At 34.9% G+C, this 18,834-nt stretch overlaps 1 protein-coding gene across 2 annotated transcripts in view; it reads left to right on the forward strand.

Annotated features, from left to right (window-relative positions):
* CNTN1 (contactin 1) overlaps positions 1-17,994 on the forward strand; it is a gene marked incomplete at both ends in the record, with an annotated part of 165,607 nt that extends 147,613 nt beyond the window's left edge. For both annotated transcript variants that reach the window (XM_079715653.1, XM_079715654.1), the window contains one exon: positions 17,918-17,994. In XM_079715653.1, the coding sequence (XP_079571779.1) occupies positions 17,918-17,994 (77 nt within the window). The remainder of the gene's footprint in view (positions 1-17,917) is intronic.
* Between the last annotated feature and the right edge of the window lie 840 nt (positions 17,995-18,834).

Raw genomic sequence — 18,834 nt, forward strand, 5'->3', positions numbered from 1 at the left:
CATACTTATATTCTGTCTGATTTTTGTCAACCTTTGTCATTGCCATTAACTCTCTAGCTCATAAATCATAAATCCGTTTCTGTGAGATTTTAAATTGGTTTTCCAATATCTTGCAAATTTGCAAATTTAACTCCTCTAATCAAGAGGCCTACAATATTCTTATATATTTGTATATATTTTTATTATTTATATGGCTTGATTATTTAGCATAGGTATATTCTATATTTTACATGTAGAATGGGGACAATAGTGTCCATATTTTATGTGAGTAATAAATAATAATAAATTAATTAATTAAAATCCATTTTCCTGTACCTTACAATTTTGCCACCCAATTCCAAACAGAAGAATGATTGGGAGAGATAATACTCTGTACCAGAGTTCCTTAATCTTTTTTCATTATTTTTCTCCCTCATAAGCCTTTTTACATGTTTTTTCTTAGCAGCTGTTGCCACCCATGAAATTTTAATACCACAGAAATACTGCATATCTGTTTATGTACTGTAGCCCTTTGGAGATGCAAAAACGATTGTAATAACCCAGATATTCTTCACCGCACAAGAACCAATTTTCACCTCCGTGGAAACCATATAGTCCCTGTAGAAAATACATGGGCTATGGAGATACCCACTTCCATCCGTTCCCAGGAGATCCAATCAATTTTATAAACTGATCAATCTAAAACTTCAGTGAGCTGTGTCTTTAGAAGACAGTGTTTTCCATCTTCATAGGATTGATTTTTATTGAATTGTACTTTGGTATTGTGCTATTGGCTTATATTGAGGAACATTATAGAAAAAAAACAAAAGCAAAAAACAATTACATGAAATCTGCTACCATATTATTCCTTGATAGTTGAGGACATGTTTTGCTGTACTACAGTGTCCTCCTTTTATGGAAACATAATTGAAAATTTTCTCAGGTGAGGCTGAACTTAGAGAAGTGAACACACTGGGCCAGGCTAATAAATAAATATTTAAATAAAATGTCTGATATTTAATATTAAATCAGTATTTTTCAAATTCCTGTACACAATTTAATGGAGAAGGTGAGATCTTATTAGAGGAAGTATATGAATAAAGACCGCTTCTGTCTAAATACTAGAAAAATTTATCTCCTCAACACCACCCCATGCTTCATACACACACACAAGAAAAATTCATACAGCTAAATAAATCCATTATCCTCTGTAAGCACCTTAGATACTACTTACTGGACCATATTTAATAGGAACCTTATTCTCCACACATACACACTCTAAATAGGTTATCAATATCTTCCTTCAATAGAGTACTCTCCTTTAGAAGATCTAGGGGTGATGGGAGGGGGGAGAAGATGCATTTCTAGTATTGTGTAGCATCCTTTATCCCAGGTACTGCCCTGGGATAGACTGTCCCTTAACCTCCATCCTTTCTCTGGTCTGAGGACCAGAAGTAGAACACTTTTCTTGAGCACAATACTTGTTTTTATCTTTCAGATAATCAACTTTATGATTGATTTATTTTTCTATTTGAATTGCCTGGCCAAAACTCAATGCCATATTTCCAACATACCTTCAGCAAAATATCAGTACATAGAGCATTGTATATTTTAACTGAATATAGGTGAATATAGGTTAAGTGTTTTTCAATAGTAGCATTAGTGGATGTTGTTGCTATTTATGTACCATTATCTCAGCTTTGTCTCATTTTTCCTAAACTTACATCCTTTCCCCTCAATTAATATTTTTTCTTTATCATAATTTATGTATCTGTAAACTATCTTAAAGCCTTTTTAAAATGAGGTAGCATATAACTCATAGGTAAATATTTATGTTTTATTCTCCAAAGAACCTGGCAAAGAATTTTGACTCAATATTTATTTTTTCAATTAAACTAGCAAAAATAAGTGATCTAAATTAATACTGATGTACTAAAATGCTTCAAAGACTTAGATCATAAATGCCTTAAGAACATGTGTTGACCCCCTAGAACTATAAGACACATGTATTTGATTTGCAATATATGCTTTATGATTAAAATGTAAGTTAAAAAGAACTCTTAAAACATAAAGTCATAAAGAATGTATTGTAAAATGTAAGAGCCAATAAAATCTAAAGAAAAAATGCTAAAAATGAAAAATTGACACAATTTAAAAGTGCTTATATTTTTAGTATAATAATTTTCATGACAAATGGAGAACTGACAAATGTGATTCTAAAATTACAAAGAGATTGTAATCCAAGGAGCAACCCAAAACATAAAGCAAACAAATTTAAAAGAAAAAAGATTGGAAGCATAAAAAAATGATGCCATCACGTTTGAAATATATAGCCATCATAATTCTTATATTCTTCCAAGTACGTCAAGTAATTTAGTAACTTCATGTATTCTAAGGTTTTTGAGAAATCTTTGGTTTTTATAAATGAAAACATGTTCTTTCTTTTTATACTGTCACCATAAGTGGCTGCCTAACCCTCCGAACATATAACTATATTGTCATGGGTACCTGATATCCAAAGTGAATTTGATGTAGAGAATAAAGTACTACACAGATAAGTTATTTAGCTTCTGTCTCTTACGTTTTCACTGAATATATTTTTCTGCTGATAACATAGAGTTGGTCCTTTAGAAGATTGCTCATTTCTGGGAACCCTGGTTATTTTATGGTTTTGTTAATAACTTTGCCCTTTATATGGATGATTTTGATAGTTGAACGCATCTTTGTGCAGATCTCTAAAGCCACATATTATTTTGTGTTTTTCTTAGGATTAAAAAACTGCCTTTATCAAAAATTTTTAAATGATTATTAATATATTTAAACTAAGGTATATTTAAATTACATTACAAAAAAGATATCTCATATTTATTCAGTTATTACACTTTTGTAGAACTTTAGGTTCAGTTAAAACATAAGAAAATTATTTAACATAGAGTTTTCTTGCTCTGATTTTTTAAATTCTTTTTTGCCTGTTTATCAATTGAATATAATTTATCACTAAATCAAGAGCCCCAATTACTCTATTGTCTTCTTATTCTCTAATTCTTCAAGGAGTAGTTTCTATTAGATATAGTTGTAACTATTAATTATATTCAGAGTTATTTTATTTAAATAATCAATATTTTAGGTCAGATAAAAGAAGTATACAAATATTCTATACCTAAATTTTATAAACTAGTTCCTTAATTCAGAGAGGGGGAAATTTACATTGTTCTAAAAGAAATTAAAGTGAAAATAGGGACGCTTTTTATTATTATTGATTATTTGAAATTTTATCTTTTTTTTTTTTTTTTTTTTTTTTTACGGTACACGGGCTTCTCACTGTTGTGGCCTCTCCCCTTGTGGAGCACAGGCTCCGGACGCACAGGCTCAGCGGCCATGGCTCACGGGCCCAGCCATTCCTCGGCATGTGGGATCTTCCCGGACTGGGGCACGAACCCATGTCCCCTACATTGGCAGGTGGACTCTCAACCACTGCGCCACCAGGGAAGCCCTGAAATTATATCATATTTTAAAATATCTTTGTTATTCTTTCTGGATGAATATTTATTTTACTAAAATTTGAGATTAATAAAATTAGTAATAAATTATGCTAGGAGTTCCAGCATTGATATTGGGAAGAAAAATAAGGCATATATTCTACAGGCAATATTAAATTCAGTATTATAAGTATTTCCTAGAGCACATTTGATTGTAATCATTTCTCTATAAATTAATGGTTGCTGTCAATGCCTAGTATCCTAGATTATATGTTTTGCTGTCATGTCAGATGTATGAGGCAACGTTAACTATATAAAAGATGGAAAATCACAGTGAGAATATGATCAGACAGTTTTTAGTTTAGCAAGAAATGAAATGGTATTCTCTCCTTACTTTAAACTTGAGCAAATTTCTTGTCTTTAAAATTAACCTATTGATAGCATAGGCAAGAACGCTTATCACAGTGCATAGCAATTACTCAATAATTTTATTTAATCTTCAGCAGTTACAGTGAACAGTACAAGGCAGCACATGAATAATGTACTTTACACAGAATAATGTCTTCATATCACATTATCAATTGCCATGTCATATTTAGAGAATTATTTTTTTAGTGACAAGATGAACTAAATGTATTTATATACATTTAGATTTAGATTTAGAGATTGTCAAGTCATAGGATGCATTTGTGCAAATTTGATAAATTCCTATTTATTTGTGTTAATTTTAAAATGCCACGTCTCTAATGTTTAACATATTTTCTATACCGATATGCTATATGGTCATTGAAGACTATATCCTCTGTGGTTTATCCTCAGGCTTTTAAGAAGTAGATGGAATGCAACATTGCCAGTTTTAAATGAAAGATTACGTATTTTTCCAAATAGCAGATGTTTCTGTTGTGGCTATTTTCCCAGGTTAATAACTTCTCTTACATTGAGCAACTATATTTGAAATACAGTCTAACAAAATGTATATTCATCTTCTATTAAATTCATGTTCAAGAGGATCATGATGAAATATCTTCTTAAATTTTAAAGTATTTTCATGTTTTTATAATTTTGGAGTGTTCTATGGATTAATAAAATGGAAATTAATATCTCTGAGGGGATTAACTATAACTAAGTTAAATTAGATTATTATAAAGCAGTGGCTTAGAATAAGAGTTTATTTCCTTTTGAATATCAAGAATTATTTTCATTAGATTCTCTGTTTTTAGTATGCATTTCTTGGTAAATATTTTATTATCACAATAGAAGGGCATTTGTGAAGCACATACATATATTTTGTCCCATCTCTTCTTTCTTAGCTCAGGTCCCTTTTCCTCCAGAAAACTCCTTTTGTGCCACCACCTGCAGCTGCCCCTCATTTCAGTTTTGCTTCCATGGTGTATTGGGCATTCTGAGTACAAAAAACACTGCAGTGTAGTTGACTTGTGATTCAGCTGTGATCTCCAGGGGGAAGAAAGGCTGTTTCTACCCTAGCACTGGGCAGAATAGTAGTAAGCTCTCATTATGTGTAAATTGAATTCATGAACAAATATTAGGCAGTTAAGCTCTTTCTCTTCTATGAAAACTTAGAGAAGCTATCTTTAAAAGAAAAAAAATCGAAGCAGAGTTGATCAGAATTAAATTTCAATCACATCCAGATGGTTACTGCCTACTTAGCTAAGACATCCAGTAACTCTAACTACAAGGTAGATCATGTCTGTGCACGTTTCTCAGCAGTGACTTCTTTCTCTGTCTTCTCAGCTTCTAGCTGGGGCATTATAGCCTAGGGTCTACTCTTACTTTAAAAGAAGCAGAGGCCTCACTTCAGTACCTAAGGTCCGTTTTCAAATTTGTACAACCTTTGAAATCCAGAGTGGTTAAATTGTAGTCAGTACAGTGTGATGCCTCATGGCTAGTCTTGAATGGTTTTCTAGATCTTAGTTGTTACCTTCAAATGCCCTTCAGTTTGGGCTTGGCCCAGTACCTTTTCCTTCCTGAGTCCAGTAAAGAATTCTTTGGAATGTGGCCTGCAGCTACCACAGATAAGTGGCAATCTATTCCTTGACAAATGGAACAGATCGGAAAAACAATTTCCCAGTCATTTCAATAGGAAGAGCTGCCAACTTTGACGTATTTTTATATAATAGCAATGCACTTTCTGTACCTTTTATTGTTATAAGACACAATTAGGTAAAACTATCCTCATTTGACTGATGAAGTAACTGAGCATCAGAGTTTAAATAACTTGCTCAGAATCACATTGCTGTTAAAGTTAGACGCCAGGATTCAAATGATTTATAATTCTAATACATGTACTCTTAATCTCTATACTATGTCCAGAGAAGATTAATTTTGTGCGGCAATTTTTAACAAAAACCTGATACTGGGAAATGACATGGCACAATGGAGGATAAATGAAAACACCCAGAAATACCAAGGTCTTTCTATAAGTAATTCATTATTGCAGAATGAGTAGTAAATGCCAGATAGGAAGAAGTGAGATTTCCAGCAGCCAAACCTAAACCACATTTTGTTAACTATTGTAGACAGGACCTGTCACAGCCTCTACCATTATCTAATGAGGCAGCATCCAAATGGTCATTGAAGAAGTTAAATAAACTCAGATTACTTTCTTTTAATTATTTAGACTCTATCTGTACAAGTGGAAAATTCATCTGATTTAAAGTTAAAATTCTTAAAGCACAAATTATGTGTTCAAATTAAAATATTATCTAAATATGTCCCTTTAAAGGAACAGCCTTGTTTTCCTGGTCCAAGATTATATTCTGAACACAGTTGCAACTTAAAATTGGCCAAGACATTACAGAAAGCAAGAAAGATGTTAAATAACACGTAAAACCTCACAAGTTTATTAGCAAAACTCTCACAAGAGGAAAAAATAGCAAAGTTTTGGCGTGCAGCTAATTTCTCTCAGTGAATTATATTTCCTTTTTGATCCAAATTATAAAATAACCTCTGGCTAACAGTCATCCTCAGAATATGGACTATCAGTGAAGAGCCTTGTCTGTTTATATTTACATCTTGAGCACTCTACTGGATGTTGGTTAAATGGGATGATTGCTTGATTTTGAGTCTACCCAGAAGTGGAGATTTGACAGGGAAAAAAATTCATTGCACCACATTTTCTCAGGAATAGTCCTTCTCACACATGCCTAGAGAAAGAGAGATCATGGGTAGAATGACAGCAGAAGGGGTTCTGAAGCAGGACCATTAGTTCAACTCATTCAACAAAAATGTACTGAGCACCACGTGTCTTAGGTAGGACTTGGTCCCTGGAAGTTGGAAGATGAATAAGAACATGGTCTCTGTCCTTAAGGAACCATAAAGTCACAGATAAATAAGACAGGTGAAAAAATAATTGGCAGCCCAATGTCTTAAGTGTTGTACAAGGAAGCACTGAGGAGGAAGTCATTAAATTCATGCATAGTTACCTAAAAGAATGATAGTTTGATGACTCTTTTAAGATCAATGAGCATTTTCCAGGCATAAAAGGGGGTAATAGGGAATATGAGTTTGAGAAAACAAGTGTTGACTCTGAGAATATGTAAAAATGGCATCACATTCAGTGAGTCTCTAATGCAGGATTCAAAAAGGAGAGGCACGTAATATAATTGGAGTATAGGTTATATACAGACTGTGAAAAGGGGGAAGATTGGATTTGTGGGTTTTGTTTTTTTCATCTTTTTACTTTTCTTGTGTTTAAGTAAGAGGTGATGAGGTCCTGGATCACTATGGCAGAGACAGGAGAGAAAGTGGAGCAGAGAGATTCTAGAGCGATGTTGGAGACGGAATCAGTTGTACTTGGTGACCAAGACAGTGTATTGCAAGTGAGAGGGAAAAGCACTTTGAAAATGACTCTATGTTTAACATTCTGATTGCGTGGCAATCATTAACTGAGCTAAGTAATTTAGAAGGATGGGAAAATGCTATAAGAATAAGGATGGAACAGATGGTGTAGAGGACAAGAGAAGTGGTGCTCTGACAAACTCTGAAGAACCTAATATGGAAAAGCCAGGGAAGGGAAATAAGAGGTAGGACAGGCCAGGTGAAATAAATGTCAAAGCAAATCATTGGTCTCAAACTTCTTTCTAGATTTTATATTTCTTTCAATATCTTGAAAATTAATTATGTTATTTTAAGCATATTAGTATATCATCATCAATCAACATCCAAAAGTCCCTCTGTATAAAACACACTCTCACGAGTCATAGAGACACAAGGCACAAGTCTTATGGAGAGGTAGTCAATAATGACTCCCAAAATTTTATAATGAAATGACTGGGAGAAGACTGGTATTACTGGTTAGAAATATAGATGTTGACAAAAGAATTCCAATTTCCACTCACAGTGAGAGAATTTGATTTGTTCAGTATAGACAAAATGGTTTCTTAAAGCATTCCCCAGAATTCCTGTTGGTTAGCAAGGAGTAACTACTCTGTTGATTTTTTAAAATAAACTCCTTACAGACGTAATGAAAGTCAACCTTCTTTTTTTCCACTTTTTTTAACCTAAAAAGAATTTGGAAAGAACTTAAAATTTCAGGGTTTAGCAGCATGAAAACATGACTAAGAGTGAGCCTTCTGAAAAAAAAAAAAAAAAGAACTCTGAAAAAGATATAAAAAGAACAAAAATTCCATGTAGATTCCATCCAACGTGATTGAAATTATTTTATACCTTCTACTGAATAAGCACAAACTCTTAGAAATCCTTTGGAGTAATTAGTGTTGATTTCAGCCAGTACCTCCTTACATGTTTCAGACTATTGTGAAAATATCTGAGAAATTGTTTCTTCTGTGAAAGTACAAAAAGAAGATTCAGTTGATTTTGATCCTCTTAATAGTTGTGAAGATTCAATGAATTCAGACTGTTTCTTATAAGAACTTCATGTGCATGTGGAAAAACAGAGAAGCACCAATTAATCCTTGCTGATAGATGGATGACACTGAATCCTACAGTAAGTAGGGGGCCTACAGTAAGGCCCCGAGGTCTGACAAACAAATGAGTTCAGGATTATATTAGGGAAGAAAATCTTAAATAACAAAATACCACCTCAAACCGGTGAGTCATTCATTTGTCATAGCCCCAAAGCAAAGATGAATCAAGAAAAATCAAATGGGGCTTTTGCTCTGGTTTGCACTCGGAAAGCTTCCCAGGTATTTGTGACTCTGAACCACCACATGAAACCAGTGGGGGACTAAGATCCTTGGCTGTTGTGACATGGGGGTGTTTATATACTGGTAATAAAATCCAACTCTCAACTCATTACATTAAGGAAAGTTGGACCACTGCATTGTCTGGCCATATTAAGAAGGATTCATGAAGCATCTTTGGGGTAGAGAAAATAACACTGGGCTTAGAACCAGGTTTTAGTTCAATAACCAATTTTGCCTTCTGCTAGGTCGGCAAATCTGACTCTTAGACCTTTAATCTGCAAATGAGAATAATGAGACATACTTCAACTGTATTATAATAATTAAACAAAATAACATGTTGCAAAAGTTCCCTGGACAGAATAGGCACTTAATAAGTTAAAAAATAATAATAATCCATTGAACAAATATTTGTTGAGGACATGCTGTAGACCAGACTGTCCAGAAAACTTATGAATAAATGATTTAAAGAAATCTTCTTATTTTTCTTATATCATAGCTATCTGTACATTTAAATTTTTGGAGTTTTCCTCACAGATGAGTATTTGATTTAAAAGAAAAGCAGAGGTAATACTTAAATTGAAATTAATCTTCATCTATACTTTGATAAACCCTGACATGTGAATTGGAAACCACCCCCAGGAAGGCCAGCTGGGTGAATGATGGCTGCTGGTTCCGTCCCACAAAAGAGTCACATGAAACTGGATATAGTTGCCACTTTGGGGCTCACAATGCCAAAGCTTAACAGGGGCTTTTCTGTGTCATCCCATCCCCTCATCTCTTGAAAACCCTGCTGTTCTATGCAAAGTTAAAAGGCAAAATACCTATCCTTTCCTAGAACTGGGGAATGATTTGTCCCACAAATACTGGTACTAGAAATAGGCATGCAAATATGTGTCTGCTAAAAATATGTCATCTCTCCTATAATTTTAGGGATGCCTAAACAAAATAGACCCTCTATGAATAAATAGTCATGACGTCCAGGAGCATGATAGACTAAGCCTTTTTAGTTCCATGGTCTCACCTACAAGCAAACATTGTGCCCATCATGACCTTGAGCATGAGTATTAAAATCAGCAAAAGATCCTTTACTCAAATTTATGTAAAAGAACAGCTAAGAAAACTTCAGTGGGCTTTGTGAGAAAACATACCTGCCTGCTTCCCTTTGTTTAGCTTTCTTTTGATTACATACACTGATAAGTTTAAGGAAAATTGACTGTCATGACCAACTAGTTTTACTCCTACTCTTCATTGTCAGTACCTCAAAACACCAGTTGTTCTCCTAAAAATGTAAAGTAGCAAAACTATAGAAGAAGCAAGTATGTCTGTGGGGGATGTAAGAGAGGTGCAGGGAGCAGTACTTCTTCTTAAGTAAACCTGGTAGGGAATGTGTCTGTAGCTCCTGAAGTTGTCTAGGAAGTCTTAGTCATAGATGTGTTCAACTGGGTCCTCAAGCCTAGCACTAAAGAGGAGCCATTAGCCTTGGCATGGAGCACACACTAATTTTTAAACTTTTTTCTGGCTCTACTTGTTAAAGCTTTGCCTCAAAAACTGATTGGGGAACGGCAAGGCTGGGGCAGTGGAGGGAATAATTTAATATTTGTTTTTATGAATATTGCAAAATAGAATGAGCATCTGAAAGTCCCCAGGCTCTCTAAATTTTATTGATGTTGAGAAAAACTGATCTCACTCCTAGTTTGATGCATTCCACAAAACCAGGGCTACCCATGTAAGAATATTCTGCCAAACAGCTATTTCCAATACCAAATGCAAAGATGATCTAATAAGCTGGCTCTGGTTGTTTGTGAATAAAGAACTTGAGTGTTATTTGTTAAAGATTTTGTATAAGTTGAGGAAAAAAATTAAACCCATGAAATCCATTATATGTATGTTGAACATTTTATAGAATAGGAGAGAGTTCTGAGTCTCTTATGTCTCATCCCATGCTTAGTGTATTCTCATATTCACTAGATAATAATTTTTAAATGAACACACTAAATTTCATATTTCAAATTCACAATTATCAGATGGCGTTTACTATGTATTTTTAACTTTTTTCATTTAATTATCACAAATACCCTGCTGTGGAAATATTGTACTCCCCATTTTACAGATAAGGAAATGGAGGCTCTGAGAGATTAAGTACCTTGTGGAGGTCACACACTCAAGTGAGGGCAACAGTATTCAAGTAGAGTTCTTTCTAATGCCAAGTCTCAAGCTTTTGTGAAAATCTTACCTTGCATTTCTAAAAAAGTAGGTAAACCAGTTTTAAAAGTCCTCAGAATTGTAGTCTCATCTTGCCCCAGAATTATATCAAAATTAGGTTATTTAGAATGTGTTTGTTAGCGAATGGACTGTTAGAAGTTACTTTTATATTTCCCAGCAAATAATTGGTCATCACTCTATTGGAGATGCTTGATCCTTTCTCAGAGAAGAAATGCATCCTTTCAATCTAACATTTCCTGATAGGGAAATGACTAGAGTAAGGAAAATATATAACTGCCAGGATTAGCTCTCAGAAAACCATACACCCTTGCCAGAAAAAGAACAAAAAACTATTTTGTTTGACATATGTGTTTATAATAGCCAAATAAGTAGGAGCAGCAAGATTAGTGGGTTTCACTAGTTTGAAAAAAACCAGCATAGCCACTATCACTTATATGATCAAGCTTTTAATGTATATATATATAAACAAATATCAACTTTATCATAAATAAGGGGAAATATAACAAATATCTTTGCAAATTTTAGGCTCAATGCTTGATATTCTTAAACACATTATGGTTTGCATAGAATCATACACTAATGGCAATGCTAGGAACCTAAGGAGTTATAACATTGAACCCTATCATTTTACAGAAGGAAAAATCCACAGCCTTGACAAGTAAAATGGCCAAAGATCACACCAGCCTCAGAGCCATATTTTGAGTCCAAATATTCTCTTTTGCCCAAAGTTACACAACTAGCTATTGACAGAACTGCAAATGGGTCTTAAATTATCTTTTTTTTTTCTTCACATAGCTTAGTGTTTTGCTATCTCAAAGAAGCATAAAGAGATAAAATTCTCAAACACAGAATAAGCAAGCTGATACACATAGACATTATAATATAATAGATATCAAAGGCCAAAAAAATCATCAAATATAAAAAGTCTGCTGTATCTCAAAGAAAAAATCAATTTTATTTTCTGCTTTCTCTTTTGTTTTCTTTTCCAGAAACTCTTAAAACCGATTGGGGTAAATATCCATAACTCCATTTTGTCAAAGGCAGGTAGTTATGCTTATAATAATGGACTTAAAATTGAAAACTGTAACAACATTTTCCCCAAGAGACCTATTTGAAGCAGAGCCAACTAACTTTTTTAAAAGATACATCTTTTAATTCTTAATAAGCATTAGACAATTTATAAAAATAAAAATTCTGATATATATGGCCCAAAGAAAATTTTAACAAAACACCTCACTGAGTTACAGGAGTTTTATTCCAAATTCTATACCAGTTTCTAGTCAAGGGTAAAAAATCAGGTGGGAATCAGGAAAAGGGTGGGGGGAATCATGAAAAAGAAAATATGAAAGGGAGAAGAGACATATAAGATAGAAATTCCAGAAATGAATTAACCAATAACGAACCTATAATTGTTTTGTCTCAGACATTCTGTAAAATCCCAGTAGTCAAGACAAATTTTGAAGTATTTGTTTTTGCCTCAATGGCTTCACATCCTTCAAGTGTTAAGTCCTGCAAGAAAATTAGAGTACATGAATTTTTAAAAAATTTTCTTGGGGGCTTCCCTGGTGGCGCAATGGTTGAGAGTCCGCCTGCCGATGCAGGGGACGCGGGTTCGTGCCCCGGTCTGGGAGGATCCCACATGCCGCGGAGCGGCTGGGCCCGTGAGCCATGGCCGCTGAGCCTGCGCGTCCGGAGCCTGTGCTCCACAACGGGAGAGGCCGCGACAGTGGGAGGCCCGCATACCATAAAAAAAAAAAAAAAAAAAAAATTTTCTTGGTCAGAAAATTCATTCATACATTAAATTATGTGTCAGTATCTGAAAGTAAAAAACAGCTCTTCCTCCTTTAACTTTTGTTTTCACCCATTTCTGCCACAAAATTTAAGAAAATAAGTGCCATTTTCTCACTTAAACCTCACAACAATCTAATAGGTAAACGGACACAAAGAATTTTCCAAAGGGTACACAGCCAGTAAATGATAGACCCAGAATTGCCAACGGGTCAGGCTAACTCCAAAAACAAAGCTTGTAATCAATACCTGAGATCAGAAAGTGTTGATGTCTTCTTAAGTGACCCTCCTCCTTGGCCACAGTGATTGGTTGAGGGATGGGAACCTGTTCCAAGCTAGTTCAGTCACACAAATGTACTAATTCAGCCACAGTATTGGTCTGAAAGTACATATATGACTCAGACTTTGCAAATAAGAATCTTTCCTTGAGAGTTTTCTCACTGGAATTGGGGTAAAAAAAAATATCATCTCTTTGATCTTGAGAATGTATGATTGTGAACTTGACTCTCTTGTCTATCTTGAGAAGTCAGTCTGAGAATGTGAGGCAATCTGCAAAGGAAGAAGACATGAAAGTCAGAAATGTGGCAGACACAGGTATTCAGTTAATTAGCTCTAGTTGTCCCAATGCAGTGCAAAATCAGCTTTTTCTCCAGTTGAGCTCCAGTTATTTAAAACAAAAGATCCCAGACTACCATGTCACAGAGGAGATCAACTTGAGCTAGACTACTACAGAAAAGTCCAATATGCCCCGTGTTGATAGGTGAAAGGACAGTTCAGGAACGTTTGTGATCTAAAAGGACACAATGTGTAACTGGGGATCAGTAAGTAGACATACAGGTCTCAAATGTAAGTTGTCTGCAGGGGACACCTGCTTTATCTATTGTTTTGCTTTGTTTTTATCTAACTACTTTTCAAAAAATACAGTGTAGGACTGTATACAGAGATGAACAACATCAAATGTAGTATGAATCACTATCATTTACAGAAGTTTTCTACCAGCTATGCACTTTTTGAAGTGCTCTACATAAAGCAGCTGTTTTCAAACTGTGATAAGCAGAGCCCTACACATTGCTTGGAGTGATGGGCTTGGGGGAGCACAGGTACAAGCATGAACATAAAGGAGGCAACAAATCTGTGGTCTCCTTCCCCAAGCCCATCTTTAAATAAAGCATCCCCTCTCCCTGCTTGTTCAGTAAATGGGCTTCCACATATGATTGTTTCTGAAGAAAGGTTATGCTGCTAAAATATAAGAACCATTGATATACATCTTCTTCATACTCACAATAAAGCTAGGAGATATATTACCCCTGTTTTATACTTGAAGGAACTAAGGCATAAAAATATTAAAGAACATGCTCAAGATGACTTAACCAATAAAAGGCAGAGGCAGTATTTGGACTCTTGCTTTCTTTGCCTGGCTCTAGAGCCCCATTACACTATTCCCAGTATCCCCTTACATCTCCTGATAAGACAGCGACCTGCTTACAGACCCTCATATTTGCCTGTTTGTTCTCAAAATCTAAACAACCAAGGACCAATTACACAGCTGTAGTCTGATAGATAGTCGGACTACCTGTAATTCACTGGATGTAACAAGGAAACGTACCCCAGAGCAGTAGTGGAACACCACTCAAGTGGGAAGGAGAAACATCTTATGTAAGGTTTGAGTTCTTACTGAAGAATCCAGAGGAAGGTCTAAGGGAAGAAGCAATCAGTTCTGGATCAGTTGCTGTTTCTAACATGAGGGCAGGAGTATCAGGAATTAACTAGGGTTGGGAGCCATCTCAAGGGGAGAGTAGTTTAGCAATTGGGTATTCCTAGTAAAAGATGGGAAGAGTAAAGCAGGTATGGAGTAGCATTGGTAACACAGCACTAGCCACTCAATGAAGGGGTCATTTGTGCATTTGCCAGCTGCTGCATGACCTTGGCAGTGTCTCCATTTAAGTTCAAGTGGGCATTATCTGTGTCTGTCATACTACTAACCTGAATAAAGGCAGGTGACTTTGTTCTTTTTCCTTCTGATCTGATTTTTACTCTCAATCCCAAACAGATTTCTACTCTTATATTTCTCTAAACTTGCTGCTATCCCAGCAGGAGTTTTATTGAATTCAACAAATTTCAACAGTAAACACCCACTGACGTGTTCCTAACACACCCAATATATATGAAACATACCCCTAGGCATGGGGATCAATCATCTTATCAAAACGCTTTCTTCCCTCAGCCCAGGATTATAAGGCTTTGAAGGAATCCAAAGTAACATTCTATCAAGATAAGTTGGAGAACCCCTTGGGCTGAGCAGTAATATAAGGCCTTTCTGATACTGCAGATTTTTAATATCATCTCTCTGATAAGAGATGCAGGTCACAGTGGTTGCCTTTGTCTTCTTTAAACCCCCGTGTCCTACCCCTTCACTTTCACACCTTGTGCTCTGCAATCAGAAAAGGTTCAGGGCTTTTAACTGGAAGAGTTATTCATATTATAACTTTAGGGTTCAAGAACTCACTATATGCTGGGCTTGGTATTAGACAACACAGTTGAAAATATGATTTGGGTATATTCCCTGTCCTGAAGTTGTTCACAATCTAGAGCTATTAACAGGTGCGATCATAAACATGACACCACAAGGAGAAAATTCCAAGTATTAATAGTAAACATTAGCAATTTGGATTGGACCATGGTATCTAAACTTAAGCATCAGAAAAGAGATTTGTATTAAAAACTGACTAGAGTCAACCTGGAGAGATTGTTAAGTACTGCTTAACTTTTAATTAAATTTCTCTTCTCAATATATAACTCCCTCTAGCAGGAATCCTTCCTGAGGGAAAAATAAATCTGGGCAGTTTAGGTTTAAAAAAATCAAGAAATCCAATGGAAGAGACATAGTATTCTAAATTGGCCTTACATTTGTTCTTATAGGCAAAAGTAATTAATCAGACTGATGACTTTTTCATGTTTGATATTCAGTAGCTATGTGAAAAGAAAAATATACGTTTACTACATACCATGTTAAGTACTGAAATTATGCTTGATATACATTTTGTTAGATGGAAAACCAATATATGTTTAAAACCCCTCAAGAATATAGGGATCCCACATTTTAAATGACTTTAAAATAGTAATTCAGTCAGGTCTCTAATTTTTGTTTGCAATGTGGAAGAGAATTGAAGATGAAGACCACAATTACATAAGCTTGAGCCATTAGAGAAATTAAATATAACACACATAAACATGAAGAGTTTATTTTAAATAAATCAAATATCCTGATGCTGAAGCCACAAATTATGAAATTGTGTTTGGTTTTCATACTAACACCAAAACTTCAAAATGGCATCCACAATTGACGAAACTTCTTTCCGTGGCCACAGTTTGTACTTAGCCAACCCACATATTCAGGCAAATACATGAATGTGTACCCATCACTGATGTAATTCGTGGTCAAAGACAGAGCATTGTAGAGACCCTGCAGTCATTCTCAGACAAAGGTCTTCAGGAAAGATCATTTAAATTAGGTCAAACATTGAAAGCTAATGTTTTTCTGGTGATTAAGATTTATTATTGGTCATCTTATTGAATAAAATAATATGTGGGCTGTGGCATAGTTTAAAAATATCTGTGTAGAAAAATAGAAGGAAAAATGCTACAAGAATAAAGACACTTTGAAACAGCTTAAGTTCTCTGCTTTCCTGTATGTCATTTATTTTCCTCTTGTGCCCTTGCCTTGACACTTTAAGTGCAAGATGTAGTGTCCTAATGCTTTTCCAGAACTGGTACCTTTCCAAAGCTATCTGTAGTAAGTGGCAGAGAGGTAGAAAGAGCACGGACTTTGGAGCCAGGCCAATCTGAGATCTAATCCTGGCTCTGACTTCTACTGGCCACTGGCCTTGAACAAGTCATTTTACCTGAATCTGAGTCACATAATCTATAAAGTCAGGAAAATAAGATCTGCCATCATAATCTATTGTATAAATGTCATAATACATATAAATGGCCAGTGTGGTGTCTGTCCTGTGGCTGTAGAACAGTGAATAGCAGCTATCATGGTCATTATTTGTGTCATCATTGCTACCGATAATGCTGTTATGCATTATCATAAAGAGGCTATAAGCAGCTACTTGAGGGCTGTTTATATAGTGCTTGCTGTTCTGACCTCACTTTTACCTTCACTGTCCTGCTCATTTCTAAGAACCCCTTTATCAGTGACTGATAATGTTTCCTCTCTTATATTTTCCATGCAGCACTGAATGCTGCTAACAGGGCAATAGCGGAATGCATGTAGACACAATCATCTTCCACCTTACAGGGAGTATGACTGTGCTTTCAATGACCAAATTCGAGAGAAATGGCCTTGAATCTTCCTAAACGTAAGAGGAATATTCCAAAGAAAGGTCTATTTAGGCAACTGTTGATATAGTAGATAACAATGATTTAAAGTTTCAAATTTAGAGAATAAACTTCCAAAAATGGACACAAATCTATTATATTTACAAGCTGTTGACTCTATTTTTTGCTCGTTGAAGAGAGCACCTAATAATTGTGGAGAGTTGAAAGGAAGAGTGTACCTTCTTGGTCCCACTTTTCAGCCCTTTCTCAAGAATTCCAGTGAAGCTGGACTTGGACCCATAAACTTACCTGACCACAGGAAGAGTCCTTCTAGGTGGCATTCAAGACGTAATTTAAGTCTGTAGAATATTACATCATTTTTATTCTTCATTTACATAACATCTCTCAGAACAATTGTTCTTTAGATAAAAATTTGAATAGATTATTTATTATTATCAAAAATACATTTCTAAAATCATTGCATATAAGCCCCTAAATATTTTAAAACCATTAGGATATGAAATCATGTAGGAACTTCCAGTATAACTATGATTTCATTGCCCCATGTAACATTATTAGCATTTTTGCTGCATCTCTTTATCTTATTTTTTCACAGCTTACTTATGATTTTTCACTTGTTTATACATGTTTCCTGACCTAGTGCCTTCTGGTAGGAGTTTGGGACTGCTGGATCACAGGAAAAACAGAAACATTTGTGATCTTATTATCTTAAATGATTTATATGAACTTTTGGTATAAACAGTCCACACAGTCTCACACACACAGTCCTTGATCAAACATTTTTGTTTTTCTTAAGTCACTTAAGACTAAGTGAAGCTAGTATTTTTTTAAAGGAACCACTTGGGTTTCAGGGTTACATAATACCCATAGCAGGGTAAATGAGAGCTACAGTGACTGTTATCAATGAAATAATATGCACTTTTTTGGTTTACATTATAGGTGCATCCATCCTATCACCATGTCTTCTTGGCTTCCTGCTGCCTGCCCTTGGCATCCTTGTGTACTTGGAATTCTGAATGTGGCATGACAACTGCTGCTCCCAGCCCAGCTCAGAGGACACCCTCCATCTCTGTGATGACTACAATTCCTTCCAATTCCTTCAACTCCATCCTAAGCCAAATAAATTATACTTTAACAAACTATCCAACTGATTTACAGCATATGTTATGACTGAGGCATTCAGGAACCCCTTCATCCAAAAGAATAAACTTTTAAATGGATATAAAATGATTTTTAACTTGTTCCAAAATGCCTTATAAACCACTTAACCTAATTCTGTGACAGTTGCATGATTTAATCCAATGGGACAATTTACAGTGTTCAATTCAATACCATAGGCTGTAGAGTGAAAGTAAAAATCACCATACACAGGTGCTTTAAATTTAATAACAAGTTGTGAAATATAATAGAGGTTGAAACGTTGATCGTATGTGGTAAATGTAAGAGTAATACAGTCTCTTGTACTAGCCTCTCTGTTTTGGGTCCTGCATATTTTTGAATGGCCCCTATCATTCATGGCATTTTGAGTTATCTTAAAAAAAAAAGTATAACTAAAGCATTTAACATAATTTCCAATACCAACACATTCTACTGAATGAGTTGGATGATTTTGAATATTGAAAAACAAATTCTAGAACTTATTTTCAGTATTCTTATTTTGGAAGTAAGTAATTTTCTAAATATTTGGTTTTCAGAATCAGTAATTCTTTTAAGTTAGTTTTTTTAATAATAAAATTAATATACTACATGAAGCTTTTTTTTTTACTTTTGTATTCTACTCTGACATTATTTTATGTTTTTCTTATCATCAATTTCAAACCTCAAAAAATCACAGCTCTTGTGTTAGAGTACCATCA

Source organism: Hyperoodon ampullatus (assembly GCF_949752795.1).
Source record: "Hyperoodon ampullatus genome assembly, chromosome: 11".
In the NCBI taxonomy this organism is placed as follows: Eukaryota; Metazoa; Chordata; class Mammalia; order Artiodactyla; family Ziphiidae; genus Hyperoodon; species Hyperoodon ampullatus.